This window comes from Phyllostomus hastatus, unplaced genomic scaffold, assembly GCF_019186645.2.
Source record: "Phyllostomus hastatus isolate PE091 unplaced genomic scaffold, TTU_PhHast_1.1 phas_scaffold_93, whole genome shotgun sequence".
Classification (NCBI taxonomy): Eukaryota; Metazoa; Chordata; class Mammalia; order Chiroptera; family Phyllostomidae; genus Phyllostomus; species Phyllostomus hastatus.
This window is the reverse complement of record NW_025334042.1, coordinates 3,778,758-3,793,673: the sequence shown is the minus strand read 5'-3', so window position 1 is coordinate 3,793,673 and position 14,916 is coordinate 3,778,758. Positions and strand designations below refer to the sequence as shown.

At 35.4% G+C, this 14,916-nt stretch overlaps 1 protein-coding gene across 2 annotated transcripts in view; it reads left to right on the top strand.

The window, feature by feature from the left end:
* TBC1D15 (TBC1 domain family member 15) overlaps positions 1-9,311 on the top strand; it is a 67,388-nt gene extending 58,077 nt beyond the window's left edge. For both annotated transcript variants that reach the window (XM_045829711.1, XM_045829710.1), the window contains 5 exons: positions 3,544-3,643; positions 4,025-4,122; positions 6,544-6,660; positions 7,182-7,268; positions 7,992-9,311. In XM_045829711.1, coding sequence (XP_045685667.1) covers positions 3,544-3,643; positions 4,025-4,122; positions 6,544-6,660; positions 7,182-7,268; positions 7,992-8,213 — 624 coding nt within the window. In that variant the 3' untranslated portion in view covers positions 8,214-9,311. The remainder of the gene's footprint in view (positions 1-3,543; positions 3,644-4,024; positions 4,123-6,543; positions 6,661-7,181; positions 7,269-7,991) is intronic.
* Positions 9,312-14,916: the final 5,605 nt, after the last annotated feature.

The window sequence follows — 14,916 nt, the reverse complement described above, 5'->3', positions numbered from 1 at the left end:
AACAATCAGGTTTTAGTATCAGTAAATGCCGTGAGTCATTACAGAATATTGATGAAATAGATGAATTCAGTTTTTGTGAAGTAGTTGAACTTTCATATCATCTGTTTCAGAGATAAAGCTTAGTAATACCAAGTAATATCCTTACCTTTTGTGAACATTTTGGATTTTGTCACTGATTTTTTTCCAGATGCATTTCAACTGTTGGTAACAGTGAACTCTGACAGTGAACTCTTAGTAATTCACTGTTATTTTCTCAGAAGCATGTGGTTATTAGAGTTGAACTCGATCTATATATACATATTATTACAAAGAACATTTTATCTATTATCATTGATATATCTTGGTAGTAGAGTTCTAGGACAATAGTACAGAGACAGTATAACAAGAAAATAAAATAGAACAGTTTTCTCAGATTATCTTTAAAAAAAAAAAAGCAGAGGGTATAAGAGTGATAAAGCATATGAAGCCCAAAGATTCAACTGCATAGGTCACTGTACTGTTTCAGAATAAGATTAATATGCTTCATGGTGGACCTTGATGTCAGATATTGAAATGACTTGCAAGGAAATAAAGATTTTGAATATGTAATTTAAAATGTTTCCCTGTAATAGAGGTTTTAACTTAGAGTTTCTGGGACACACATGTGGAATTTGAAAGTGCTATCCTTCTCCTTTTTGATTACTTCTGTTCTTCTGTTGCTTGCCAATTTTTCTTTCCCTGAAATTTTTCCCACTGTTGTCTGTTTCCTCAAGTCTCATCCATGGTTCCAACTCATCCTCACTTTCTTACTGCGTTTCCACATGCATGATAAGATTTGATGGCTTAAAAATATCTTTTGCTATTAAATTGATAAATACTCAAATTATGTAGTTCTTTTCCACAAACTAGTAGTTTTGGATTATTTGGAAAGGTTATTAATTGCAGTAATCTAGTAATATCATAGTTTGTCTTCCTGACCTTTTTAATTGATTGATTTTACCTGACTTCTTAGTTCCAATTACTCCCAAGTGCTCTAGAAACCTGAGACATTTATTATAAAGGTCTATACAACTGATAATAATTATATAGAAACTCTGGTCTGCCTTTCATGTGTTTTTGTTGTTTTACCCTCTTTTCACTACATACCCTCTTTTCACTACAGCTAGTACGTTCCTTGATAAAGGGTTCATGTCTTTGCGTAACTGTACCCTGGTATGCTTCCAGAATTTTCCTAATGCCTGATAGGAGGTTTTTATTCAACAGCTTTTTGTAGAATAAACACATGAATATTTCCCCAGTGCTTAGTTTAGACCTCTGTAGTAGATACTCCAAAAAAATTAACATGAACATACTGTGTTTAGTTTTTTACAATAATAGTTTTCATAAAACTGAAGAAATACTGGCATGTTCAAATATATTGGCTTATAATACCAATTGCATACATATGTGTGCATGTATTTAGGTCTCAAATGTAAAGATTACTTTCTGAACATACACACATTACTTTCTGTAATACACACTTCCAGTCTCGTCATTTTTTGTGTATGAAAGTTCAAGTTCTTCTGTCTTTATCACAGTCAATGATCTCTGTGTTTGCCTTTTCAACTGAGGATGGTCTGGGGATTTTTCTAGTCTTTATTTTAAAAAGATCTCTTAATATATTGTCTACTAACACCCCTTTTTCCATAAAATTTGAATGAAAGGGCATGTGTTGGAAACAAAATAACCTGCACAACCATTTTTCACTGTATTGCTGTTGTTCAGTGTCCTAAGTCGGTGCTGCTGTTGTTCAACTCCATTTTGTTTTACAGCTTTATTTCATGTAAGATTTTATTTTTTATTGTGATGGCTGAACCTAATGTATGCAGATTTACTTTTGTTGATATTTTCTCACATCTAATGTTGTTCTAGGCATAGACTTTGTTACAGAAAATTATGGGAACATTTACAAAAAATCTAATGAGCTCTCTTATATCCACCATTCATTTTGCCATAAAGTTTAGTCCCTCCTGTTCTTTTCCTCACTCCCTACCCCCATATAATGTTTATATGTATGTATCTATTCTATGTGTGTGCAAAGATTTACCTGTAGATACAGTTGAAGCCCTTTGTATATCCATGTGGATCTTATTTCTTCTTCTCCAGGTATCACTACTTTCAAAGTTGGCTTCTGTCATTTTGGGAGTGGTTCTTTTTATAGCTGTGCCATGTGGATACTCGCAAACCAACTAGGCTTTTGGCTGGGCTGTAACAAAACTGATGCTGTTAATCAGAGAGTTAGTCCTGCCTTTCCTCTGCAGGTCCATGGGGTAAATGTGAAGAAATGGTATCTCAAAGGCTTATGTTAGTCTGTTAAACTATTCTTTAAGTCATTAAAGAGAAACTCCTTTATTGAGAATCAGTAGCCTCTAAGTTTTGTTTTTTTTGTTTTGACCAAGAATGGGTGATTTCTCTGATATGCACTTCAATTACAGCACTGCTGTTCTCTCGAAAACTAAGAAGTGTGAGAGGGGATGTTCCTCAGGTTTTTCACAGGGTTAGGGCAGAGGTCACCATAGAGAGGTCTGGCACATTTTAAAGGGATCAGAATCATCTAAGGAGCCTTTTATTTATTTTGTTGCCCCCTCCTTTGACTGAAGTGTGTTGGTAGGGAATCTACTCAACTTTGAAGATTTTTGAAAGCATGCAAACCACAGCAGTTCTTAAACTTTGTGATCTCAGGAGCCCTTCACACTCTTAAATGTTATTGAGGACCACAAGAGCATTTGTTCATGTGGGTTATATTTATTGATGTTTGTCATATGAACAACTTAGTACTGAGAAAATTATAAATATTTATTTATTCATTTAAAAATAACAGTAAACCAACTATACCTTAACATGTATAACATTTTTAAATGGAAAGTTAGTTTTTTAAAATAAAAACAAATTTATTGAGAAGAGAGATGGTTTTACATTTCCATTTTCTTTAATGTCTATTTTAGTAGAAGACAGTGGGATTTTCATACCTGCTTCTGGGTTATCTTTTGCATTGATCAGTACACATTATGTGGCCTTTACACATGTGGGAGATATTAAATTGCAAGCTGCATATAACAAGTATTGTCAGAAGATGGTTTTGACATAGATTTCTCTAATGTCATCAAGTGTAAGAAATAGTTATTTAAAATGAGATACATGTTAAAGCTGAAATTTTTATGTCATGTGATAATTTGAAGAAACATTTAACAGTGGAAGTGATTTGATAAAAGCTTATTCCCCAAATGTGTGTTCCTTTCACCAAATCTCTTACTCGTTGGCAGAAATAAGTATATCAATCATTCTGTAGTTGCTGTTGCTACATTCTTTATCTAAATCAAATGAGTAGAGGGAACAAAATACTCCTTAGTTTGAGACCAAGGATTCTCTTTCCCTCCTTTTTAATGTTCCTTTTAGGTTTTTAAAAATATAACCAGTGTGGTATTAGTCCAACATTTGTCTTTAGACTCATGGTTTAGTTATTATGTACTATAAAATATTTATTAAATATTACTCATGTGGTAACATCTGTTTCCTTCTATGAAGCATCAAAATTTTGAAGAACAAATGCAAGGCATGAAGACCCAGCTAATTCAACTAAGTACCTTACTTCGCTTGTTGGACAGTGGATTTTGCAATTACTTAGGTAAGGTTAGTGAATCAGAGATACACCTAGCAAAGTGTAGGGTAGTACACAGAAAAAATGTGATTCTTTTAAAGACATATATATTCTACTGCTGTTGCCTGGGTTCCTCTGAGGAGTAAAAGTGTGGGACCAAATTATCTTTGGGTAATTATGTCTTAAAACAGTTTATTTATAAAATTAATTATTTGTTGTTATTTGGCTGTTTTCTTTTAAAGAAGTTAGTCTGCAAATTGAATTGTTTCCTTGAATTACAAGACAGTTAATTCTATAGGGCTTTTAATAGTCTAAGATGCATAGAAAAGTTTGAGTTTGAATAGGTCACTGTATTCTGAGATAATTAGCATAAGAGTAAGCCATATATATATTTTTTCTTCTGTGTAGAATCTCAGGACTCTGGATACCTTTATTTTTGCTTCAGATGGCTTTTAATCAGATTTAAAAGGGAATTTAGTTTTCTAGATATTCTTCGAATTTGGGAGGTAAGTTCTTAAATTATTCAAATGTAATATTGATTATGGAAAACATCTATAGACTATAAATGGATTGTAGTAGTCTAACTGAAATTTCTAAAGCAAGTGTATTCAAAATTCTGATAGTTTGTTATCTTTCCTTAAAAATTAATAATCTTGCCCTGGCTGGTGTAGCTCAGTGGATTGAGTGCCAGCCTGTAAACCAAAGGGTAATCGGTTCAATTCCTAGTCAGGGCGCATGCCTGGGTTGCAGGCCAGGTCCCCAGTGGGGTTCACGTGAGAAGCAACCACACATTGATGTTTTTCTGCCCCTCTTTCTCCCTCCCCCCCAATAATTAAATAAAATCTTTTAAAAAATTAATGATCTTAAACTAAATATCTGGTCTTTGGAGCCTTTTTTTGGAAACCATAATTCTTATGAGAGATTTGGGGCCATTTGGTTGCCTACAACCAATTCTCTAGACCATTTGTGTCTGTTCTTTCCTAGGGAGACTTGCCACATTCTAGTATTGATTGTGTAGAGTGTGACAGGTCAGTACATTGGAGTGGCACTTTATTCATAGTGTCAGTTATTGGGATGGAGCTGACTTGTGTTTTGCTTTGTAGAAGAAATTTAAGTTAGAGCAAGATACTGAGAATAATACAACACACATACTATCATCCATGTTTAACATATATTTTGCCATATATATATATTTTTTTTCCTCTTTTTTCCCCACAAGGAAAAAAAATAAATCATCAGCAGCTTCTTTAATCACCACCCAAGTCCCATTTCCCTCTCCCCAAATCTAGGGGATATTCAAGATCATGTTTGTGGTGTGTACCCTTTCATTGCATTTGGTATCCAGGGCAGCTCTTGATGAAAACCAGAAAATTATTATTTTCTTTTCGAATATCTGCTGATATCAAAATAGAATTTTGGCATAATGGCTGATTGCTATGTTTTCTTTATAAAAATAAGAGATTACAGAAATTTTCCCAGGGAAAGGATAGGGGAGATAATTCATTTGGATAAATAGATTTACATGCAATAGAAACAACCCCAGTGCCCTCTGAGGCTTTTATGGCTAGAAATTGTTTCCTGTATTTATTGTAACTGTGTTATCACTGGAGGAGCTCATGTGTTGAAGGATCATCACTTCCCCTGTTTGAAATTAGGTAAAATCCACATGTTCTCCCCCCCCCATATTTCATTTGTCAATACAGTCCTTAAAATGGAAAGATAATTTTATACTCTACATTTTCCAGATGAGGAAACAGGAGTTTAAAGGAAAAACTCACATGTTCTTGACCTGGAATTTTTTAAAGTTTATAGATTTTGTTAAATTAGTATCTCAACTTCTTTTAAAGGATGAATTGAGAATATTATTACCACATAACTAGAATAATTCCCTAATCTGTGTTTACTAAATACATTGGGACTCTAAATGAAATCTTGGAGGTTAATTAAGTTTCATTTAAACATTCAAAAATTAGATTAGTTTGAAAATTATACAACTTTATTTACTCCTGATAAAAGAAAGTAAAAACATTTCAGGCATGCTTTAATACAATGGTTATGTGGGTCCAGCAATAATTTGGTCTGTTAACCAGGAGGAAATTGAGGCCTTAAATTTGAAGGCATTACTTAGTTAGGAAGAAGTGCAGTTGTTGATCAAACGTTTTATGCATTTGGGTATAAATTTTGGGTAGTTGATTCACATTTTATCATAATCAGGGATACTCTGACAGCTCTAATATAACATTTAGGCCCAGACCTTTGTGACTTGGTTGGGCGTCGTCCCACAAAGCAGAAGGTTGCTGGTTTGATTCCTTTTTGGGGCACATGTCTGGGTGCGGGTTTGGTCCCCAGTTGGGGCTTGTACGAGTGGTAACCAGTGGGTGTTTCTCTCTCACGTTGATGTTACTCTCCCTCTCTTTCTTTCTCTTACCCTTGCCCTAAAATAAATAAATAAAAAAGTAAATACAATAATGTTTAAAATGTAGAGTTATCTCTGGGTGAGTTTTATTCCATGCGTTATATAACTGGATCTTTTTTTATTTATAGGATTTAGCTTTCTTCTTCTTTTTAAAGAGACAGAGGGTGATTTAAAAGTGAGAAATGGAATTTAAAGTTCAGAAAAATATTGAAAATGCCTCTAACCCTGACATCTTAAACTTAACCTCATTGCTGTGGCTCCTTAATTAATGCCATTTATCATATTGGTTAGACTCGGTGATTTGTTTATTTTGGTTACCCAAAGAGCCACATTTGGAATTCATCAGATTCACATAATTGTTAAGCTTGACTTTACTTCATGAAAACCGGTGGATCTACCAATCTAGGCAACTTCTGCTTTGCATAGAAGTCATTTAGAGTTCAGCATTGTATATATGAGGGAAATATTGTAAAATTCATATATTTTAATAAATGGTTGTTTTGTTTTATAGGTAATGTGGACTGAACTGCCATGTAAAAATTTCCATCTTCTTCTCTGTTGTGCTATTCTGGAATCTGAAAAGCAGCAAATAATGGAAAAGCATTATGGCTTTAATGAAATACTTAAGGTCATTATTCCTTTAATTTAGATTTTAATATTTTGGCTCTTTTGTCTGTTTGGTTGTACAGATAGAGAAAACATTTTCTGAGAGCATTATTGAATCCCTTGAGTAACTTCAGTTGTATCAGTAACAGTACTAGGCCTGACTGAGAACGACAGCTCACCAAATACATATTGGCCAGTTGTTTTTACCTGGCTAATTAGGAAAAAAGAAAATTCAACAAATGCTTTTTTATGTAGTTTAGTTTTCTAAAAAAAAAATTGTATTTTGCTTATGACTTTGAGGTGGTAGACTTGAGATAACTGCTAGATTTAATGTTCCTTAAGCTTATTTTTTAGCTTTAAAACATGAAGTGATCTAAGAGGGGCTAAGGAAAGATATATTGAATTTTCTGTTTATTTGTAGTATGTGAATATTTTTATTTTAATGATTTTATTTGCAGTGAAATATAACATAATAAATTATATAGTAGAATATAGTAGTGCTTTTAATTTTGATTATCATTTTATTTTATTGATTCATTTTAGCATATCAATGAATTATCCATGAAAATTGATGTGGAAGATATACTGTGCAAGGCAGAAGCAATTTCTCTACAGATGGTAAAATGCAAGGTATACAGTATTTTAAATAATTGTAAGATATTTTGTTTGTATGTTTTTGGTGGATTGAAGTCAGGAAAGAGTTTTTCTTAGAAGTAATATAAATGGCAGTTTTAGCAAGTTGAAGCCAGACACAAAGCATTGGCTAGCATTTTGTTTATCATAGATTTATAGCACATAATTGAAAAGTTGATTAATTATGCTAGGCACAATGGCAAAAGGAATGAAAACATTTCTGTAACAACCAATGAGGCTGTGGAATTTAACTAAACAATGGTCTTTGTGTCATTTGTTCCTGGTTCCAAATACTTATTTTGGTTCAGTTCTATAAAGACTTACTTGGTAGCTATTCTGTTCAAAACATGTCAGTAATACCTTCTTATTTTTAAGGAACCTTTGTTTATTGAGGGGAAAGGACTGTGTAAGTAAGACATTGTAAAAATAATTATAATTAAATGAATGCTAAATATTAGTAAACTATGTTTGTGGGAGTGGTAGGGTGGGGTGGAGAGTGATTACATTCAGAATAGAAGATCAGGGAATGAGTTAATGAAAAAAGTGGTTAGGATTTCATTTGGAGTGGAGAAGGAAAGTTTGAGAGGGTACATAATAATTACACTGTTAGAACAAATGTTCGGATTCTGGAATCAGTATAGTCTTCATTAGAAGTGTTACTTTGTGGGTAATTTCCTTCTGTAGTGAATAATGGTTCTGTGTTTGATTTTTCATATTCAGGAATTGCCACAAGCAGTTTGTGAGATCCTGGGGCTTCAGAGCAGTGAAGTTACAACTCCAGATTCAGACATTGGCGAAGATGAAAATGTGGTCAGGGCTAGTTGTCCCCCACCTGCGTTTCAGAGTACCTCTTTGCCTGTTCTTGCTGCCAGTGGAGCCAGAGATGACAGCCCACCACAGATACCAGTGTCCCCCAGTGTTAGCAGATTAACACCTGCATGATCCTTCTTGTTTAATTTTTGAAGAGACACTTTGTTGCAACTTTTTTTCCAGTACTTGAAAGACGGAAATTGAAAATCTCGGTAATGATCATGCTTTAAAGTTTATGGGAAAAAAGTGTACTGATGTTATTGCATTAAAGCTTTACAAAGATTTACACTAATTATTTTTGTAGTTACTTCTACCAAATAGCCTTTCTTTTTCAATAACATTCCTTAGTATTTTTATAGCCGAGTACATTTTATTTTCTTGCTGATGAACTGGAATTGGATAAATATTACAAGTGGATGTGTTGAAAATTATGCACTTTGAAAACATTCACTTTGTTTACTCAGTTTAGTGGGTTTGGATTTGATTAAATTAAATGTTAAGCCTTGCTATGGCATCCTAAGCTGAGAAATAGATTGCTACCCAGTAACAAAATAAAATAATCTGTTTTTCTCCATTGTTTACAACAATACTCAGCTTAAATATTTATGCTGGTTGAATGTGATTTAAATTGGACATTTTCATCAATGCAATTTAATGTGTAAAGAGTTATTTCAACCATAATAAGTGGATTGGCAGTATATTTTTTACATTGAACTTTTCTTCTCTTGTATGTAAAGACTGTATAAGTACTTATTTATGAGTATAAGAAAGGATAGGCATATTTTCTTTAACTGAATAAACTTGACTATTGATTTATATAACCTGATTTGACAAAATTAATACATAGCTTCAATATAAGATCTTTTTCAAAACTATTTTCTTAACCAAGCATTTATTTCATGAAACTACATTCAACCCTTTACATGGTGTAATTTTGAAATTAATTGCTTGTATCCTCACTTTACTAATAATGTTTATTATCTTTCCTAATAATGTATTAACTAATCAGGTCTTTAAATTTTTATAAAATACTCTGCAAAAAGCTTGTCAAAAATTTCAGTATACTATCGCAAGTCTCAAAATAGTGTTCTTTTGTATATGAACAAAACTGTTGTTTTTACCATGCAGTGTTGCATGATTTTAAGTTATGTGGAATTAGCGTAACTGATTCCATTTTAATTGTAATTTGTTAATTCCTGTACATATCATTAAAATAAATTTGAAATTAAAGTAGTGGTTTCAGTTAAATTACACCTAGGTATAGTTTGCTAGTTTTTCATTAGGAGAAAAAAATTCAAGATGGGCCCAGTAAATTTCATATTTTTATGATTGTGATTGAAACAATTGTTTGAATGAGTTGTGGAAAGGGGAAAGAAAAATGACTCCTTTTAGAACTGAAAAAAAAAAAGTGTTCACTGGCATGAAATTGGGCATACTATTGCCATGCAGGATATAATTACATGACACAGTGAAGCAACTTCCTACAGTTGATGTTAATAATATAAAATGTGACGCAGTTCTAAAATGGTCTAATAGATACATCCCCCCTAGAAAGCTAGGGAACCAAATAAAATTTTTTTCCTACTGAGGCACTGACTGACAATCATGACAGTAGAACCATTAGATGTTGGTTTTTAATATCATATGTGTTATCTTTCATCAGTTAATAATGAGTAAGCTTATTCAGAAAAAAAGAAGTAAACTGATCAAAAACTCAGCATGTCCAGCCTTTCATTTCCTGCTGTTCAGGAAATTGCTTAGAACATCTTGATGTCCTTCTTGTTCGTCCTAGACAGGGGCTTTTTGCACGTCTGTTCCCACTACATAATGTGATACCTACTTCAGAGTTTTAAAAAATCTTAATGTATTTAATAAGTTGAACTTCTGTCAAGTTTTATTAGAAAACTACTTTAAAACATTTTTACTAAACCACCCGAATTTATATGTAGCACATTTTTGATATGGAAGTGATAGTACAGTATAGTGCTAGATATTTTTATTAAAGTATAGTCGACATTCAATATTTTTTTAGTTTCAGGAGTACAACATAGTGACTTAACATTTATATACCTTACAAAATGATCTCAATAAGTCTAGTAACCACCTGTCACTGTACAAAGTTATGATCTTACAGACTATATTTTCCATTCTATACATTACCTCCCTGTGACTTACAACTGGAAGTTTTTTCCTCTTAAGCCCCTTCACCTTTGTGGCCTTTCCGTCTATCCCCCTCCCCTTTATCCCTCTCCCCTCTGGCAACCCTCAGTTTGTTCTCTGTCTCTATGAGTCTGTTTTGTTTGTTTGCTTTTTATATTCCACATGTTAAGTGAAATCACACCGTATTTGTCCTTCATTGTCTGACTTATTTCACATAGTATAATACCCTTTGGGTTCACCCTTGTCACAAATGGCAGTATTTCATTGTTTTTTTATGGCAAATATTCCATTGTGTGTATATATATATTTTTATATATATACATTTTTATTTGCAAATCTATCAGTGAACACCTAGGTTGCTTCTATATCTTAACTAACATAGGGATGCATATATCTTTTTGAATTAGTGTTACTGTTTTGTTTGGGCAGATACCTAGAAGTGACATTGCTGGGTCATATAGTAGGCCTATTTTTAACTTTTTTCTATGCTGTTCTTCAAAATGGCTGCACCAATTTGCAATCCCACCAGCAGTGTATGAGGATTCCCTTTTCTCCACATCCTTGCCAACTTTTGTTACTTGTTTTGTTTGAAAATAGTGGATCTGACAGGTGTTAGGCGATATCTTATTGCAGTGTTGATTTGCATTTCCCTGATGATTAGTAATGTCCAGCATCTTTTCATGTGTCTGTTGGCCATCTGTATGTCCTCAAGAGAAATGACTGTTGAGATCTGTCCATTTTTTAATTGGACTTTTATTTTTTGATGTTGAATTGTATGAGTTCTCCACGTATTTTGGATATTAGCCCCTTATCAGACATGTCATTAGCAAATACCTTCTCCCATTTGGTGGGTTGTGTGTTTTGTTGATGGTTTCTTTCACCATGCAAAAGATTTTAGTTTGATGTAATCCCATTTATTTCTGCATTTGTTGTCCTTGCATGAAGAGAATGCTAGATAAAGTCTTAATCAGAGTCCACAAAATCCAGTTTGCAAATACTGTGTAAACTTGACCTACTGAGATTGCTGAAATAGATAATTCAGTTAACTTCGTTAGTCTCACTTTTTAAAGATTGTTTTCCAGTTTTCACAAGATACTCTGTTCATACCTTAATATAATGTAAAATATATGAGGTATTGTGTGATATTTAAAGTTGTTAAAAATTCAAGTAATGTCTAATTTAACTAAAAAGACTTTTCATTTCTGATTACGAGTCTTTAGGAAACCTTTTTGCATTTCCTTAAATGCAAAAGGACATCTCCATTTTGATTGTTTCCTGTGGCACAAAATTGGAAATTGACCGAAAACATGAGATTTTTTTTGTGTGATTATGTGTTGCAATGTATGTAATGTGTGGCTCAAGACAGCTCTTCTTCCAGTGTGGCTCAGGGATGTCAAAAGGTTGGACACCTCTATATGGTGTATTTGCCCTAGTTCTGGTCATTATTTTTGGTAAAAAATGATGCCATCATCTTAGCACATTATTTTATGTAGATTCCCCTCTTCATTCTTACATTTTGAAGATGAACTTTCAATGACACTTCTAAACATGAAATGATTAAATTTGAATGAATCTGAAAAGTTTCCTTCAGTACCTCATGTCATTACCAAGTACTAAAATAACTGCTTTTAATGTGGGTATGCTGCTGTTTGAACGATATAATGTGTTTGGCCTGTTTTCCCCTGGGGTTCTTATAATGTGGGGATTTTCATTTGCAGATTTTTGAGGATTGTCTGATTACAAATGTTTTTTCAGTGTTTTGTAATTAGACTCCTCTCTTTCAGGCTATCCATCTTGTCATAGAGAAAAATGGTGTGTTGCCCTTAGATGCAAAGGTAGGGTTGGCTAGGGCAGTTAAACAGGGCATACTTGTCTAGTCTTTTTGAATATCCAAAGCACTCGTAGAGCCTGTGGGAAATTAAACTGTGAAGTCACTATAACCAAAAAAAAAATTGATAAGGCCTCCAGTCAAGATGGTGGCATAGGTAAACACAGCTCACTTCCTCACCCATGTGAAAATTATGACTAAAATGTAAAACAGCCATCTCTCAGAACCATCAGAAACTGAGTTGAATGGAAACCTGACAACTATGGAATTAGAGAAACCACATCCATCCTGACTGGGAGGGGAGGAGACGTGGAGTGGGCTGGTCCCACATCCATGTGTAGTGGGTAAAAATCCGGGAGGGATATTTTGGCAGTGCAGAGTCCCAGCTAAACAACAGGTGCTCCAGCTAAACAACAGGTGCTCCAGCACGGGTTGGTTCCAGTGCCATGAAGGTAAGTCCCCGTAACTTCTGGTGGCAAAAACCAGTGGGTATTGAGTCGGCGCAACTGCTGGAGTCCCAAGCAACTGTTCCCCATAAAGAATCTGCACAGAAACTTAAATTCACTCTGAGCTCAGGCACCAGTGACATACAGGGAGAAAGTGAAGTGTCTGGTATCAAGGGGAGCTACGGGACAGCTTTCTCCCAGACAGAAAAGGCAGAGGTCATTGTTCCTTTCCTGAACCTTACCCCCATAGAGCCATAGAGCCGGTAGGCCAGTGTCATATCTGACGCTCCATCAACCTGGCTAACACTGTTTGACCCTGGAGATCCCCTGTGTGTTGCAACATTTCAAGGCCAGACAGGTTCTGGGATTCAGGCAGAGGGAAGAAAAGTTGCAGAGCAGTGGGTATGCTGATGTACCTTTAATCCAGGGTGGACGGTCCATGCATGCTGCAAGCCATGTGTTCCCCAGTGGGAAGCCCCTACCTCCCTTATATACTAAATGCAAACAAAGCCAGCAGGGAGCCAAAATATTGTCTAACAGCATGATTTTGTGCATGCAGACCCACTCAGTCCTATGGGAATACAGTTTATCATACCCAGACTCAAGGCTATGAGAACACAGCTTATCTTAGTTCCTTAGACATCTGGGTGAGGGAGCCAGACTTGACTGTGTTTACCCTACATCGTGAGGCTCCTGAGACTCCCTGGAAAACCCCTGGGACTCCTTCACACCCAACTAATGGGCCTACTCAAGCTGTAAACAGAGACTTCTTCCATATGAATGGCTGGTCTTGGCTTATGCTTCGCAACTTCCTAAATCCTATCAAATAAGCAACAGCTGGCCTCAGTGATCCCTCAGCTCCTGTACTAAGTGCCCCCAGGCAGAGCGCTAGCAACAGCCAGCCTAGATTCACAGCTTGGCTTTTCATGGGAACCTCTAAGCCCAGAAACATAGCCATCTCAGGTTGCTTTATAGCTCAAGCAGGGTGGCCTGGGCAAAACAGGTGGAGGCTGACCTTGTCCTGCACCACCTGGGAAAACCCAGAGCCTGAGCACACAGTAGACAGCCACAGACTCCATTGGAGCACCACCTTTCTGCCCTTGCACAGCTGGTCCTCCACAGAGGGCAGAGGTTGGTGGTCAGTGGTCACAGTCAGTCCTTGTACCTGACTGGCTTCTCATTGACCTCACATCAATCACACCTCAACTATAAGAGGAAGGTGTAATCAGCCTACATGAAAGGCGTACCTCGAGTACCCAGCTTGGGTGATAGGGGAGGCTGTGCCACTGATGCTGCAGGACACCTACAATGTTGGGCCACACTACCAAGACACAGAGTCAGAGCAGCTCTACCTGATACATAGAAACAGATGGGGCTGCCAAAGCGAGGAGACAAAGAAACATGACCTAAGTGAAAGATCAAAACTCCAGAAAAATAACTATACAAAATGGAGATAAGCAATCTATCAGATTCAGAGTCCCAAACACTGTTATAAGGATGCTCAAGGAACTTAGTGAGGACCTCAACAGCATAAAGACCCAGTCAGAAATGAAGGGTTCACTAATTGAGATAAAGAACAACTTAAGGAGAAACAACAGTAGAGTAGATGAAGCTGAGGATCAAATCAATGATTTGGAACATAAGAAAAAAACAAGCAGAACAAGAAGAAAAAAATAAAAAAAATGAAGATAGTGTAAGTAGCCTCTCAGACAACTTCAGCACTCCAACATTTGCATCATAGGGGTGCCCAAATAAAATACAACAAGAAATTGGAAATCTATTTGAAAAAATAATTAAAGAAAACTTCCCTAATTTGGTGAAGGAAATAGACATGCAAGTCCAAGAAGCACAGAGTCCCAAACAAGGTGGATGCAAAGAGGTCCACTCCAAGACACATCATAATTAAAATGCCAAAGGTTAAAGATAAAGAGAGAATCTTAAATGCAGCAAGAGAAGTTAGTTACCTACAAGAGAGTTCCCATAAGACTGGCAGCTGATTTCTCCAAAGAAATCGCAGGCTAGAAAGGATTAGCAAGAAATATTCAAAGTCATGAAAAGCAGGGACCTATAGCCAAGACTGCTCTACCCAGCAAAGCTCTCATTTACAATGGAAGAGCAGAAAAAGAGCCTTCCAGAGAAGAAAAAGCTAAAGGAGTTCATCATCACCAAACCATGATTATATGAAATGTTAAAGGGGCTTATTTAAGAAAAAGAAGATCAAATTTGTGAACAATAAAATGACAAAAATAGATACCTGTGAACAACTGAATCTAAAAAACAAACTAAGCAAATGAAGAACAGAGACAGAACCATGGATACAGAGAGTGTTTTGATGTTTGCCAGATAGGAAGGGGCAGTGAGGGAATGGGTGAAGAGGTGAAGGGATTAAGCACAAATAAGT